This window comes from Neolamprologus brichardi, unplaced genomic scaffold, assembly GCF_056152115.1.
Source record: "Neolamprologus brichardi isolate AB-2024 unplaced genomic scaffold, ASM5615211v1 NODE_ptg000031l+_length_7269946_cov_1, whole genome shotgun sequence".
Classification (NCBI taxonomy): Eukaryota; Metazoa; Chordata; class Actinopteri; order Cichliformes; family Cichlidae; genus Neolamprologus; species Neolamprologus brichardi.
In genome coordinates, this window is record NW_028270136.1 from 5,161,719 (window position 1) to 5,178,767 (window position 17,049).

The 17,049-nt window shown below is 40.1% G+C and overlaps 2 protein-coding genes across 3 annotated transcripts in view; both read right to left on the minus strand.

Annotated features, from left to right (window-relative positions):
* The window catches only part of smg1 (SMG1 nonsense mediated mRNA decay associated PI3K related kinase), a 61,400-nt gene extending 59,012 nt beyond the window's left edge, over positions 1-2,388 (minus strand). For both annotated transcript variants that reach the window (XM_087837353.1, XM_087837352.1), the window contains exons 1-2: positions 2,166-2,388; positions 85-233 (exon numbers count right to left, since the gene is read on the minus strand). In XM_087837353.1, the coding sequence (XP_087693479.1) occupies positions 85-233; positions 2,166-2,242 (226 nt within the window). In that variant the 5' untranslated portion in view covers positions 2,243-2,388. The remainder of the gene's footprint in view (positions 1-84; positions 234-2,165) is intronic.
* Positions 2,389-9,933: 7,545 nt separating this feature from the next.
* On the minus strand, positions 9,934-11,828 carry LOC102798795 (tripartite motif-containing protein 16-like). The gene has a single exon (XM_006807514.3). The coding sequence runs from the start codon at positions 11,598-11,600 to the stop codon at positions 10,098-10,100; it is 1,503 nt and encodes a 500-aa protein (XP_006807577.2). The 5' UTR covers positions 11,601-11,828; the 3' UTR covers positions 9,934-10,097.
* Positions 11,829-17,049: the final 5,221 nt, after the last annotated feature.

Consider the following 17,049-nt stretch of genomic DNA (forward strand, 5'->3'; position numbering starts at 1 on the left):
TTGGGCAAAAAGCTTCCCTTTTGGGTTATTTTCAGCCAAAGTCTAAGTAAGAAGTAAGAGTTTCAGCTTAACCACAGGCCTCACCCTCTTCCTGATGGGTATCTGCAGCAGCATAGACATTACTGGGCACTGCTGGCTGTTCAGGGCAACTGGAGGCCAACACGTCGTACAGTGGTCCTGAACCAAACTCTCTAGACTTCACCTCGTCCTGGCTGGATGACACACTGTTAACTCTACGGATAAAACAAACACAGACAAAAGAAAAAGACCACCAATGTCACAGCTGACTCTTGATCTAACTCTGAACTCATCCCATTGCTACCAGTTTAATACTAATGAATGTCACAGTTCAACTGGAAAGTTTCAGTGCGTGACTAATGAAACTTTCAACTGCAATGACGCCACAGGTTAGAGCGTATGAGCTACAGGTGTACTTTAGTGATTCAAGCAAGTGCCACTGCTCAGTCACAATCACAGGTGGCAGAGTGTTCAGGTAAACATCGAACTAGTCTCCAGATGAGTCGGTATAAAGTAAAGATAAACCACAAGGGACTGTATGAAAAGCATTTGGTGCATATTCCAACTTATTGGGCAACTTTTTTAAGGGTAAACAGTCTATTGCATTTTTAATACAGCAGAGGGAACAACTGCATTAATCACATGGTATAATACTTACATCACATCATGGCATACTGTTAATCAGAAAGAATACAAACAAAAATAATCAACACAAACTTCATCATTTCGCTGTTGCATCCTCTCACAAAACATGAAGTGTTGCTTCGACATAACTGGTTGACTCAGTATTAGTGTCAGCTTAAACACCATTGTTTAGTCATTAACAGCAACATTTAAATCTCACTTAGCCAACTAACCAGAAAAAGTCACTAAGGATGGCAAATGAAGCAAGACACCAAACAAAATAAAAACACACTAAAGCAGGAAGTAGAAATAAACTATTTAGCTGGCAATTCTGTGTATGTGGTGCAATGCTGCTCGGTAACAAGGCCTACATGGTAACTGCACTGGTTCTTACATTACAGTGTTTTACTCTACTGGAGCACTCGAGGTGCTTTATACAACATGCCTCATTCACCCATTCACACACAGATACTCCGATGTTTGCATCAGAGAGCAACTTGTGGTTAGTATGTTGCACAAGGATTAATTTGGCATGCAACCTGGAGTAACTGGGATGAAACCACCAACCACCCAGTTAGGCGATGACCTGGTCTACCTGAACTACAGCCACGCCAGAAATGAAAGGCTAACATTAGATTAGTTTAATGCCAGACAGACTGTCAGTTTTGTTGTCATACTACTTTAATCGTTTAGAAATTCTTTGCAAACAGATGCAAATCAGGCCTACCCCCCACCCCTACTAAAACAGGAGCGATAACCTGCTGCTGAGCCCATTCTGCAGTCTTCATTTAGTGTGTGACTACAACAACAGGCACCTGACGCTGTTCACACGTCTCACACACACCCAAAATACCCTGGGTCGACACGGGAGTATGGAAACATGGATCCCGTCTCTTACAGAAAGCTGCAGTGAGCCGCATTTCAAAACTAAGTGAGGCCTTCGGGCAGCTGCCACGCTCACAGCCAGCAATGACATCTCCTCTTCTACTCATTGCCCAGTTAGTTATTATAACGTCAACAGGTTAAAAAACCAACACCATCGTACACCTTTCTGTGCAGAAGCTGTAAAAAACGTATCCGGAAGTTATCTGAGGAGTTGATAACATTGCTTTGGCTAGTCTTTCCCATTAGCTAACCATATGTAGCCAGCGCGAAGACCCACAGCTCACAAACACTTTGAGCTACCTTGTGTTTAATTTTAAATATCGCTCATCAGTAAAATACATAAAAGATCAGTATTATTTTTTTTAACTGGCGTGCTTTTGTACCAAAGCCTCACAGTTGATTAGCCATTAGCGTTAGCTTGTTAGCAGCGACAGTCCACGACACAGGCTCGTCAAAAGCAAGCCCTACATTTACCGTGGGTCAGTCTATACTGCGTAAACAAGATGGTTTTATGGTTCTCAAGACAGTGCAGTTACGGTCTGTTAGTATTAAGCGTTCAAGCACAAACAAACAGTGCTTCCCTTCCATGTGGCCCCAGCTGAACACAACAGCGAGCCGTAGGCCCACGGAGCACCAACCTGGACTGCCAGTCGTTCCAGTGTGGCCGCAGTTTGTGGGCGCCGCTGAGCCGAGACCCTGTGGCTTTACGGCTCATTACCTTTTAGAGCGCTGCATGACCTACTGTCAGCGGTAACTTATCTCTCCGCAACGTTACTTTTCTCTATTATGCTTTATCAAACCTCACAAATAGGTTAGCAACTTCTTGTTACAGCTAGCTTACGGCACTCCTTCTTCTTTATGTTTTTTTGGCAGTTGTCAAACTAAAGAACGCGCATTACCGCCACCTAGCCGGACTCTAAGACAATTACCCCAAATTCTTAGGACCAAATTCATTTTCCTGAATAAATGACAATATTACATTATTGAATACGTTTGCAGAAAGTCTCGTACACTTTAATATGTGTGTCTCTACGCCACTTGTTTGGCTATATGGCGTATTATTTAAACTGTGATCAAAGCTGAGCAATGATATAAGTGACACATCTCTCCTGTTTCTTCTGTATCCATAATCCTAAGCAAAGGAATTTACTACTAATAATAATATCTTTATTGTCAAAAAAATCGAACAAAATCTGATGCAACCCTATGACTGCAAACATTTTTAAAGGCTTAAAATATGTCTGTAAAAATACAACAGCAAATACATAAATAAATAGAGTAGAAGGTCTATAACTATGCATAAAAGTCTCTAAAAAGTAACCTTAAAAATGTCTGACAACTTTGTACTTCTGTGTGCTTGCTGGTGGTACTTTGTAACCAGGGGTGGGTCGAGTATCCAAAACTTGTACTCAAGTAAGAGTAGCATTACTTTAAAATATTATTACTCAAGTAAAAGTGAAAAGTAGTCGTCAAAAAAGTTACTCAAGTAAGAGTAAAAAAGTACTTGGCGAAAAGACTACTCAAGTAGTGAGTAACTGTTTGAAATGTCCGATTTATTTTTTAAATAAATGTTATCAGACAAACAAAAATAAATAAATATACAAATTTTAGTATTTTCAAAAGGAATATATGTAAAAACATCAACAAAATAAGGCACAACAATTCCAATTTACAGATTTCAGTTTTTCACAACACAAAGCTTTTTTCACCAATATCTACAGTAAATAATATAAATATATAAACAAACGATTTCCAGTGACAAGATATGCTGTAAACTTTATATTCATTTTTGCTCCAAATGGCACAGCAGCCTCAGAGAAAACAGAACGAGGCATCTTCATCATATGTTCATACAGGCAGCTCAGTTTACCATAAGTTGTATGGGTGTGCATCTATTTCTGCATATTTAGCAAAAATGTGCCATTTCTTCACTCAGTGAGGTGATGGTTCAGCTTCTGCAGCAGTTTGCTCTCAAGGTTCTTTCTGTGAAGCTGTAACTGTTCAGCAGTGAACAGAGTCCTGCATGACTGAGAAGTCCTTCACAGGCTCCAGATGCAGGAAGAGCTGTATTGACTTTGATCGGCAGCTTCTTGATGTGAGGAACGCCATGCAATAGATCCACACCTCCAGTGAATGGACATGAAAGGTACCTCTCCAGCTCCCCTGCTTCTGGCTTTCCTGACCCCATGGATCCATCATCTTCATCGGTTAGGCTGCTGTTTGTGCTGCCTCATCCAGCTCTGTGTCTAGGTGATGTCTGATGAAGTGGAGACCTGTGGAAAGATGTATGGTTTTCAAAAGAATTAGGTCTGGTCATTATAGTGCTGTATACACTGCCATGCTGCAGATGTTTGTTTGGAGCTAGCTTCCAAAAGCTGCCCATACACTGCGCAATTTTTGGCCCATTTTGAGCCGATTTTTCAGTCGTGCAACCGTTTTGGGGATCGGCCGTGTTTTGCCTTAATCGTGTGTGCATCGTGTAGTTTACATGGGGTAACGAAAAGCAGTTAACACCTCACGACCAGCTCCCAACCATCAATCGTTTGGTCGCAAGATAATCAAACCTGTTTGAAATCCTGTCGCCCCTCAACGCAGCCTCTCACACTGCGCACGCACAAACACAGAAATGAAAGAGAAAAGGTGGAGCAGCACGGCAGTGCAGCGTGTGATCTGGACACAAGAGATGGAGGCACAACTTGTAGGATGAGGCAAGCTCATCCGAGTACGTAAGCGCAGAGCTGCCACCCAGGCAAAAGAAAAATAGAGTTATATCATGTTATAACGTGAAAAGTTTATTGTTCTAACAATATACTTTTCACGTTCGTGCAATATAATATTTATATTGTATGAACGTGCCACCACCCAGAGGCTGACAGTATTTGTCAGTATATATATATATATATATACTGACAAATACTGTCAGCCTCTGGGTGGTGGCAGTGGTGGTGGCTGGTACTAATGCAGATAGATACCAAACACAGGCTGCTGTTTAACAGGGACACTTGGGCACTTGATTATCCAAATTTTTTATCCTATAGTGTCTATAAATTTATGACAGTGTCATGTGTAAGCATTGTAACATAATGTTTTACATACAATCTTAAAGAATATGCAAACCATTTTAACTGTATGCCCAGCGAACTAGTACTGACCACTGACACATAGTTGCACCTGGTTGACACTGAATGCAGAAAGCATTCAGACTTTTGAAACACACATGCATAAATATATATAAACAACATTTTTTTCTGTCTGGCTGCTTATTGTATTATGCAAATCATATCTGCTGAATAAGAAAATGAACTAATAAAATACATGCTGATTTTACATAAACCTAAACTCAGGTGACAGTGTGGTGACCTGCGCCTATTCAAACATTTTCTTATTTGCATGCACACGACCTGAGTGAGTGAATGAGTGTGTATGGGGCCCCGCACTCAGCTGAAAACAAATGGAGACAGAGCCTTCTGTTCAGTGGCCTCCAGACTCTGGAACTTTTCTCTCTTCCTTTCGATTTGAGACTCTGTGATCTCTTTAAAAGATGAGTTTAAAACAAATGTTTTAAATCTGCTTTCTATTAATTTTGCTTGTTTTTTTTTCATTGTTGGGTCTTGTGAAGCACTTTGTGATTTTATATCTTGAAAGTTGCTATATAAATAAAATTTTACTTACTTACTTACTTACTTACTTAATATATACAGTCTACTATACAGTTTAAAGTGTCATATCAAGTAAAAAGCAACTAAAGAAGAAACTAATGGAAAAGACAACCCTGAGATGTATTTTTATTTTTCTATAGTTAATTTTTCAAATTTTTAGGTTTTAATGAACGCCTTCTGTTTCTATACATAAATTATTCAGTTCGTTCTTTTATAAAAATTATTTTAAAATAAATGGTTACTTGTTTACTGCTATAGTTTAGGACACTGACATAGTATAGTCTCTGGTATAGTGCATACACTGTTCACTGTTATAGTCTGCTCAGAGCGCTATGCTTCCACTGCTGTAGATATATTCATAGGACTCTGTAGATCTGTTACCACACACCAGCACATCTGTATATTTGTTCATAGTACATCTCTATATCTGCCCATCTGTATAGCAATATAGAACATCTGTATGCTATACAGATCATCTGTACATTTGTCTGTAGTTCATTTGTATATTTGGTCTCTCTGTACATAATCTGTTCATAACTATTGCCCCATTTATACTACTCTTATCTGTATATATAGTATATCCATACATTTGCCCGTAGTACATCTGTATATTTGCTTAACTTAACTGTATAATTGCTCTTATTGCACTTCTAATTAGATGCAAACTGTATTTCGTTACACTGTATTTATACATGTGTAATGACAATAAAGTTGAATCCTAATCCTAAAGATACCACACATAAATAAATTCAAGTTATGTGTTGTTTGTTCCACCATTAATGATTATGATTGATTACACTGATGACACTGAACGCTAATGATGAGGTAATGAGGTTCAACATGATTTTTATCTAAAACCTGTTTTGTTTTGTTTTTTACTTGAGCAAAAGAAATTTGTTTTAATCCGTGTCAGTCTTATAACAAAGTCATGGGGTTGAAAAATGTTATTAAAATCAAATCATCATGAGAAAAGAACGCCTTTAAAGTTCATCCAGTAAACACAAAGGACTGATCATTCTACTGAGTGTAGTCAGCTGCTTTGCTTACATGACAGATAAATAGACAAAGAAGCCAGTTGAAAAATGACACTTCGGGTAGATGTGTGAATGGAAAAACTGAGAACTTCTTATCTTTTGACCACATTTGCCTGTGAACTCACAGTAGGCACAGTATCTACACAGTAAGAAAATGAACTGATTAAATGCTGCTCATGCATGGCTGGAGGCTGAGGTCAGTTTAAAGTGATGTCACTACAGAGATATTTCCATCACACATCCTGATGCTCTCTAAGAACTGAGCATAAAGTTTCAGTCTAAAACAAGACTTTAATTTAGGACGGTTTGAAGCACCCGGCTGGATACAGCAGCTGTGAAAGGAAGAAGAATTTGTGATCATCATCAGCTGGAAATTAAACTGTGTTGGAACTTCACGTGAAGCTGTCTGTTCTTTTCTTTCCTGTCCTCATATGTGTCATGGCTTACTTGCTGTACGGTCAACAAATATGCATCATCAGGGTCACATTTGTGGAGGGTGGTGTCATTTAGTGAACTGACCATTAAACATGATATGTGTTAATATTATAATAATACAGTAAATTCAGCATGGCAGTGTGTGTTTTATTAGGATTAGGAAAGCTTCAGTGATCTATGTGGTTATTAAAGAAACCCTGCTCACTGTGGTGTATTGTGTTTATCATTTAATCTGTCAGACTTCAGCATTATCCAGTTTATTTTTAAAGCTAATAACACAACTTAATCTGTAAACGAGTTAAAGATCACACTCACCAACAACTTTACAGTCTTACCCCTGATCTCATTAATGTAAATATCTATCACATGGCAGCAACTCGGTGTATTTAGGCATGTGGACATGGTCAACCTGCTGAAACTCATCCAAGCATCTGAATGGGGATGAAAGGTGATTGAACTTTGAACATGTTTGTTGGTGCCAGGCAAACTGATCGGACCTCACAGGGTTTTCAAACACAACCATCTCCAGGATTTACAGAGAATGATGCTGTCAGCTAAGAACAGGACACTATTCACACAGGCTCACTGAAACTGGTCTGATAAGTTGTTATTTCTGGGGCGACACTCATATGGTAGCAACATGATGTAAACAAGATGAAGGCGTGGATCCATCCTGCCTTGTATCCACAGCTCAGGCTGCAGGTGGTGCTGATGGTGTGGGGAATATTTTCTTGGCACATTTTTTTATGAACTGAGCATCATTTAAATACTACAGCCTACCTGAGTATTGTTGCTGCCCATCTCCATCCCAGCATGGCCACACTGCACCCATCTTCTGATGACTGCTTCCACCAAGATAACGCGCCATGTCAAAAAACTCAAATAATCTCAAAGTAGTTTCTCAAACATGACAATGAGTTGACTGTTATTAACCCCGATTCTTTTGTCTCACAGTGTGTGGGCTTGAAATCTCCAGCAAACACAGGCCCAACTCAGCTGTTTCTTCTTCTCTGTTTCTTCTTTGTTGGTCTTTTCAGTCTTTTCTTGTAGGTTCACTCCCAGCACGGCAAATATCACGTCCAGTGCCTTCAAACAGTCATGTCACTTGTCAGGTTTCCAGCTTGAGATTCAAAGCTCATGTTCCATCAGCGGTGTTCATACATGCTGCTGCTTGACCCTTCAGTGTTTCAGGTCAGTTGCACTGTCTTTTGCCTGCTGTTAACTCTTCAAGTCCACGATGTTCTGTCTGTCTTCATCAGGAGATCGACTGTCCTTTAAGCTTCTTCTCAGGATGAGGACAGAATGAGAGGTCAAGCTGTCAAATTTTAAGCCAAAGACTGTTTTCATCCCAGTTCTGTTAATCTATCCTCAGTGTTGGGAAGGTTACTTTTAAAATGTATTCCATTACAGATTACAGATTACATGTCTCAAAATGTATTCTGTAACGTATTCCGTTACGTTACTCAATGAGAGTAACGTATTCTGAATACTTTGGATTACTTAATATATTATCATGCTGTTTACAACTACATGAATGTACTATTGCTGTGATTTATTACTGTTACTGAAGGTCCGCGGCTCCGAACCGTAGTAAAGGGACCTCTGGCTAATACGGTGGGTTCTGTGTCGGCTCGTAGCTGAAAACTAGCTTTACTTTGTTGTCTGGGTCAACTTTGCTAGCAGAGACAGAGAGAGGCGTTGAAAGGCTGCTCCAACAGAACTTATTGTTTCAGAGGAAAACACGAACACGGTGTACAGTCGAGTCTTAATAGCTTACTTACAACTGGGCTCGTCAGGCTCTCTTCTTGGCTGCAGTGGTTATTATTATATTTACATGCTTCCAGCTCCCGTTTCTGCTCGATGACAGCTCGTACTTTTCCTTTTTCTCCCTCCCTCGCTCACAGACACATAACGGGTATGTCAGTCCATTCTCCCTGCAGCACGGACTACACTGCCCATGATGCTACATTCTTTAGAGCTATACCTGTAGCATTCTGCCTGTTAGCTTAGCACAACAACAAAAAGGCCTCTCTCACCCAGGAAACACGCAGAGAGAGAGCGTCACCCTGTAACCATGGCAACCGTAACGCTGCCGCCTGGAACAACAGAACGTAGCTGTCAAACAAAACCCAAACAGTCCTGACCCGCCACAATATGAAACAGGGAAGTACCGCCGTGTAATCCATTTATTTCAACAAAGTAACTGTATTCTAAATACCACCTTTTTAAACGGTAACTGTAACGGAATACAGTTACTCATATTTTGTATTTTAAATACGTAACGGCGGTACATGTATTCCGTTACTCCCCAACACTGCTCCACGGTCACCAGATCTCAGACCTTTCTGATGTGGTAAAATGAAGATTCACATCAGAGTTGTGCAGCTGACAAATCTGTAACACCATCATGTCAATATGGACCAAAATCTGTGAAGCATGTTTTCAGACAAATGGAGCTACAACTTGATTGAAACTGAAAACTAAATAATTTTGAGTAAAACCAGTAAACTCTGTATCAGGTAGGAAAGAAAAAGACCCACACTCTCCACAGGTCCTGCTGTTTGTTTTCTCCTATTTACTGGATTTTATGATCAGTACTTTTTTGTTGTGTCTTTGTTTCTAGAACCTTTAGTAATATTTCCTTTGTTACTGATTTGCTAGACAATAAAAAACTGGCCATACAAGACAATCGTTATTTAAACTAAAATACTGTTTTGAAACAATTTACCTCACGCTCCATGGATGAAATATTCCCAATAAAGGCATAATCCACACTAAACAACATCAGCAGACAGGAAGCTGTCATGGCATCACATGACTTTGACATTAACTTTTATTTTTGAGACGTTTTACAATCAAATCTGTTACAATATAGACTTGGTCTGATTTTTGTGTGTTTTTTTATCCTCTGGACAATGAAAATCCTTCTAGCCCTGGTATAACAAAATAATTAGTGGAAGGAGATTCACATTCTTCAAGACCTGATATTGCTGTTGATCATACAGGCAACGGTTATTGTGATTTGGTGGTATATCAAAAACATTGAAATTATCATTATTTTGTTTAAGAAACATTCTGACAAAGAAACAATGCAAAAAAACCCAAAAACCAAAATTAACACAAAATACATTTTCAGTTTTTATTTAGTCAATTATTGCTAAAAACCAGGAACTTTCTGATCATCTCAAATATCAGAAGTCAGTCACAAATCAAGAAAAGATTTAAAAATAATCTTTAGTATTTTTAGAGAAATGAAGCTTTAAAAACGGAGTTTTATTGTATAAACATGAACTGATGGCTGATCACTTTTCACATCATTTTTTACTACTTTTAATAAAAAGTATAAAACAAAGACTTTTTACCTTCAGTTATGACTACCTTGGTTTATGGAGCGTCTTTACTTTTTGTTCCATAAGATAATTATTTTATGACTTTTATCATTTTAACTTAAAATCTCACAGATTTCAGCGCTACCACCATATACACCGAGCCCAACCAGGAGTGGTGTATAGTAATTGATATTGACTCTGTGGAGGAGAGTCATGGTTCGAGTGCTTTCAGAGACGCTGTAGAAGGACAGAAAATTGTAATAATCCTTTTTAAAATTCCGGAACACTCCAATTCTCGAGGACTGTGGACCTTTAATGAAAATGCTGCTACCTGAACGTCTGAATACATAACCGCCACTGAAACACTCCAATGCATATGAACTGCTATTGTTTCCAAAAGCACTCTCTTTTCCTGATCTGCTTACATCGATGGAAACTAATGCTATAAAGACATCATCCCCGCTCCACTCCACCTCCCAGTAACAAGGTCCTGTGAAACTCTCTCTGCTCAACACCTGAGGCCAGTCAGTGAATCTCTCAATGTGATCATAGCGCCTGATTGTCTGAGTATGACTATATTTTGCTTTTAAGCCAGGCCCAAGCACAACACGCTGGTGTGCTGTGTTTGGGTTAAATGTGATTTCACATTTATATTTTAGGAATTCAGCTCTGCTCTTGGGCTCTGACTCTGATAGTGAAACAGTCCCTTGAAAATCTTTCACAGCAGTTATGGTCCATTCAACATTGTCCTGCAGTTTCTCTCTGGTCTCTGACACAGCTGCCGCCACATCCTCGGTGTAGCTCTCAGGATGAACATTGATGCTGGCTGAGTCTGGAGCTTCACTGAGACGTGACAGCAAGGTGTAGTTGTGTAGAAACTGGGTGGGGTCCTCTGTGTGAGAGAGCTGCTCCAGCTCAGCTTTTCTCCTCCTCAGCTCAGAGATCTCCTGCTGCAGGACCTTCACACTTTTCTCTTTCTCTTTAATTTTCCTCTCGATGTTCTGCTGTCTCTCTTCGAGCTCTGTCTGCTTCTTGCTCATCTCTGCTGCAGTGGACACTGTGTCGTGGCCTTTATGTTCATCCATGGAGCACAGATAACAGATACACTGCTGATCAGTGCGGCAGAAGATCTTCATCACCTCATTGTGGCGAGGGCACATGATCTCCTGGAGCTTCTGGGAGGGGTCCACCAGCTTGTGTTTCTTAAAGGCGGAGGATTCATAGTGAGGCTGGAGGTGCTGCTCACAGTAAGAGACCAGACACTGCAGACAGGACTTGACAGCTTTCAGCTTTGTCTCAGTGCAGACATCACAGCTCACATCTTCATGTTCAGCATGACAGAGCTCAGCTTTAGCAGCTTGGAGTCCAGTCTTCTTTGTTTCCTCCACTAAATCTGCTATCACGGTGTTTCTCACCAGAGCAGGCCTCGGTGTGAAGCTCTGTCTGCACTGAGGACAGCTGTGGCTTTCCTTCTGATCCTCTTCATCCCAGTAGCTCTTAATACACTTCATACAGTAGCTGTGTCCACAGGGAATAGTCACCGGATCCTTCAGGAGATCCAAACAGATCGAGCAGCAGAGTTTGTCTCGGTTCACCTGGTTTTCTCGCTGCGCCATTTCCGGGATGATAAATGTAACTTAGCTCGTTGTCGCCTCAATAATCCAACTCGTTTCAAACACTCAACGTCGGTTGGAAGAACACCGGAAAGCTTTATTCCTTTATTCTGCGTGGATGTTAAGCAGGTCAAACTCACAAGTCTTCTTGCTGGATGATATAAAACTGCAGAAGTTTGACTGTCTGGAAATCTGAAAGTTAGCTTAAGTAATCCAGCGAGGGCTGGTCTCTTAAAGCAACAGCACACAATTAACACAAAGGCGCAAAGCTCCTCCTCTTTATGTGAGCATGAAGAAGGTACCGAAGAAAAGAAAAATAGAAGTATATCACGTTATAACGTGAAAGGTTTATTGTTCTAACAAGCAGTGGCGGTCCTAGCCTGTGTGGCGCCCTGGGCGAAGACTCCCTCTGGCGCCCCCCCCACAGGATTGTACATTAACATAGAACTTTTGTCGGAACCATACTGAATTTCACAAGAGAAACACACACACACACACATATGAAGAGAGAGAGTATGCATAGTATGCAAACGGCTACCAAACAGCCATCATAATTCGTCATACAATGAGAACAGGACAAATCAACAACTGACAATGACTAATTAATATTAAAATCTTAACATAATGTATTGTTTGGAGTTTAGTCTGTTACTGTTGCTATTTTTACCATTTCTTCTTGGAGCAACTGTAACGCACGTAATTTCCTTAGGGATTAATAAAGTATTCTGATTCTGATTGGTTCAGGATGACCTGCCATTATCCAATCACACATCTGCTTACCTGCATCTTTTGCTCATTTCTCTTCTTTTCTCTTTTTTCTAAACTGAGGACCTGCTTTGAACCCAGGATTCAAATCATGAATACATAATGGGCTTGGATTTACAACATTATGAATGAAATGTGTTCTATTTGGAAGCAGCAGGCCCCTCCCCTTCCCACGGGTTGTGTGTGAGACATTAAATCATCAAAATATAAAATATAAATTTTAAATTGTTATTGATCCCTTTGCCTCGAGTTCTAAAGTGTGTATTTATTTTCTTACCCTTCTTATATTTATTGTTTGTTTACTTGCACTGCTGTAACTGGAGCCTCGTCGTCTCGTCTCTCTGATACTGGACTGTATGTAGCGGAGATGACAATAAAGTTTACTTTGACTTCAGCAGCGAGCAGGCGCACCGAGGAAAAACATCGGTGCAAATGATAAGTCTGTATCATGATGTCTGGTGTTTTCGTGTTTGTTGGTTTGTTTTTATTTTGTTTTATTTTGCGAGTTGGTTATTAGACGCTGCTCCAGCCAGCCAGAGAATCCCCGCCGCCCCGCCCTCTCCTCTCTGCGCCGCCAGCAGCAGGCGCACCTCGCAAACGGAGGCGCCCTTACTCCCAGCAAAAGGGCGATAGAAAACCGATCGGTGCCTGTGACATTCCCAATATGCGCTGGCATGACATCGCGCAGCATGAGTACGAGCAACTTTTTAAATTTTATTTATTTATTTTTTATGCCGCCCCCCACCATGATGCCGCCCCGGGCAACCGCCCTGTAGCCCGTATCTAAAACCGCTACTGCTAACAAGATACTTTTCATGTTTGAACAACATAATATCACGTTATTACAATATACATAATTATCACATTCATACAATATAAATATTATATTGTTTGAACAATAAAGTTTTCACGTTATAACATATTGTATTGTTCGAGCATGATATATTGCCATAAAACACAGTGAAGTGGGTGACAGTGCAGATCAGAGTGCGAGAAAAAGGCTCGTTTATTGGAATGAATTAAGTTCTATTTTATGCTTGGATTGAAGCATGGGGAGATTTTGCTGTTATTGAGCAGTTTGGACAGTATTGTGATAAGCATGCGGACACTTAGAAGAAACCTAAAACGCATGGGACTGTACAGGAGAAAGAATGAGTCCGATCCGATTGAGGTAGCAGGATTTCTTATTGATCAGCTGGAGGGACACAGGAGGCTCCGTGGATATAAGCTACACCACATGAACTGCATTCAGGCAGGTTATGTTGTCACACAGAGTACTGTGAGACATTTACTGAAATATCTTGGCCCTTATGCGATGTATATAACACGTATGTAAATCCTGGACCAAATTTCATGTGGCATATTGACTCCTATGACAAACTGAAGCCTTTTGGAATCTGTATAAATGGAGCTATTGATGGTTTTTCAAGAGTTATGATTTGGCTTCATGCCTATTCAACAAACAATGATCCCAAAGTCATTGCTGGCTGTTTCATAGCAGAAGTTGAAAAGAGGAACACCTGTTAGGATTCGCTCTGATTTGGGAACAGAAAATGTCATTATGGCGGCGATGCAACGATTCTTGCGCTGGACTATGGATCCGAACGTCAGAAACTGTTTGATTACTGGGTCCAGCAATCACAGTCAGCGTATTGAAGGCTGGTGGGCCTTTCTGAGACGACATCATGCTCAGCACTGGATAAATCGTCTCCAGGAACTAAAAGACAATGACTGCAGCTCATATTGTTTACGTGCCTGAACGTCATCGAGGTACGTAACCATGTTTATATTCTTTGAATGTGTGTGTGTGTGTGTGTGTGTTAGAGAGAAAGAGAGACACGGAGAGAATAAAAAGTTTGCTTTAACACCCATCATGCACCGTCTCTATTAGCACTGCGTTCAGGATATGAAAAAATGCATATTTCACTGACCAGAAACATAAAATCACACTGTCTAAAACAATTCACGTTTAATAATTACTTTAAATTTTCCACAGTATCACGTGTCTACCGCTGTTACTCTTGTTGTTGAGTATTTTTGATAAACTCTGTTTTTCTGACTGTCACTGTGTGGTGCTTTTGGGTAACATGTTGAGCCCAGAGAAATGTGTTCTTTTACTGATATGAGATTTTTAATTTTTAAGATTTAACAGGAAGAGCTCCAGCAAGTTGCACATATGTGCAACACCCACATAATACGCAGAAGCAGAAATGCAGCTGCTCCAAGTGGACGTCCGATTCTCATGTACACCATCTCTCATCTCATTGGAGGACAGGATCATTTGAAAGAGGTTTCTCGGGAGGCAGTGGATGCTTGTAAGCAAGAAGGCCAACAGAGAGGACCTTATACCTGTGATGAAACCGTTTTCAGCTTGTGTTGCCTTATCCTTCTGACTACCAGCAATGCAAATTTGTCCTCTGTAGAGTACCTTTCTAAACCTGAATATCTCCCATGCACTGCATACTACAGAACTGCCTCCTTTTGGTATCTACAGAGGACATTTAGGGCTTTCCAATGATACCAAATGTGAAGGGGTGGAGCTTTGGGAACTTTAGTTTTTTTCATTAAGGAACATGGCAGCCATTGCTGCAAGCACATTTTATGGGAAGAAGAAAAGTAAGTGCATAAAACTTCTTATTAAGCAATTTTTAGCTATAAATGTTGTTAACATATTTTAAATAAGTCTCTTAATAACACATTAAAACATAGTATGCTTAATTCTAACTTCATTTTAGTATAGTATTGAAGTGTTAAAAAAATGTCCTCCGTAGTGGACATTTGTAGTTATTTCCTCCATTTTGTTCTGTTTTTTTAAATGAGCAGAAAAGGAGTCCTTTTTAGAAGCAGAAAGAAATTTATTGCAGTTTGATGAGGGAAACCCAGATCTTGAGTTGTCTGATGAAGAAGATCATAGGGAATAAGCCCTTGAAGAAGAAAGAAGGAGGAGCATCAGAGATGGTACTCAGACCTGAACTTTAAGTGGTTTCATTAAGTGGTTGGACAACAAGCCAGTTGTCATGGCATCCTCTGCCTATGGCAATCAACCTCAGGACAGACGCACAAGATGGTCTAAGAAAAACAAAGGTTTGTCCATGTGCCAAGTCCACTGGCAATTGCTGAGTACACTACCAATATAGGTGACGTGGACCTTGTTGCCGAATGTTGAGTTTCTACAGGATGGTCTCTCGCACTCAGAAATTGACAGTATGTGCAGTTCTCTAATTTTTGATCTGGCAATCACCAACTCGTGGCTTCAGTATAGCAGTGACTTGCAGTTTTGGGGGAAGAAACCACTGCAGTTCCTTGAGTTCAAACTTCTCCTTGGTGAACAGTTGAAGCAAATATTTGCCATCAAAGTTCATTTTTACATGTTTGGCCTTCCAATGTCCTCTGCAGTGGACATGTGATATCTAAAAAATGTAAACTTTTTTTCCCCAAAAAATTATTTCAGTCTTCTAATTACCTTACAAACATTGGGGGATTTAAATTTTTTTTTGATTGGACAACATTTTTTTTCCTGGTAGTCAGGAGGGTAAAATGTCAGAGAACTTCTTACTTCCACCAAGCACAGCAGATGAATCCATTGAAATGTATCTCTTCCTGAGAGCCTATCTTCCCTCCTTTCACCAAAGGATATGTTTTATTCAAGCTGCCGTCCCACAGTTTCCCCTTGAGTGTGGTATTCAGCTTCTTATGAACACCGGCATTTTATCTTCTAAAAAGGATTCAGTTTATTCTAATCCTTTGGTTTAAACATGAAAATAATGATTTCTGCCTAAGTTTTACCATACTTAAATTATCAAACACACAAAAAGTCATAAAATGATCATATAATCCATTGTTCCACATTAGACCTAAAACTCACCCTTTTTGACACATTTCCATGTGTCGAACAAAACCACAATTAGGAAATTAAAAGAAAAGAAAAAGGTTAATCATATTATTTCTCAGAACACCTCAGCAATTCTCCTCTCGAGTATATGTGCTCTGGGCCTGCAAACCTGTGTTAAGGAATAAAATCAGTTTAAGTATCCTGTTAAATCTTTTGAACTCCTGGCTCCATCCAGAGCCTGCATCCTCGGAACTGCCTAGAAACAAACCTGTGTGCACATGTCACTGGGTGGAAAGGGACAAGTTTCTAGGGTTTTTTTTACTATGCATGTTTTGCCGTGTTTGACCTTTTTTAATATTTTAATATTGTACATTGGTTTATATTTATGAGTTTTACTGCATGTTTTTATGGTATTTATTTGGTGACTTGTCCTGGAAAGACTCCGCCCCTACCTGATTACAAACCTGAGCACACCTGGGAGGTCCCAGAGGCCAATAAGAGGGCCTGGAAGACCACACAAAAACAAGGCTTGGGAAAGAGGCTTGAGAGACGGGCAGGCGTGAGTGGTGTCAGGCGGCGGCGCCTGCAAGCCCGGGGGGGCTGGTGGAGCTTGGCGTCGTAGAGGAGGATACAGCGCCGGTGTTGTGCCAAAGTAGGTATCCCCGACAGAATTTGTTTCCCCTGTGCTGGGAGCACGCAAGAAGTACTGATGTTTTCATTTTGTGAAAAATTAGTATCGTTACATTACCATTCAGTTTGAGGGTTACAACGGAAAATTATATATTTATTGCTCACGGGTGTCAGGTGGGATTATTTTAATAAACCATTAACATTTTGGCTGATAACTATTTTTAT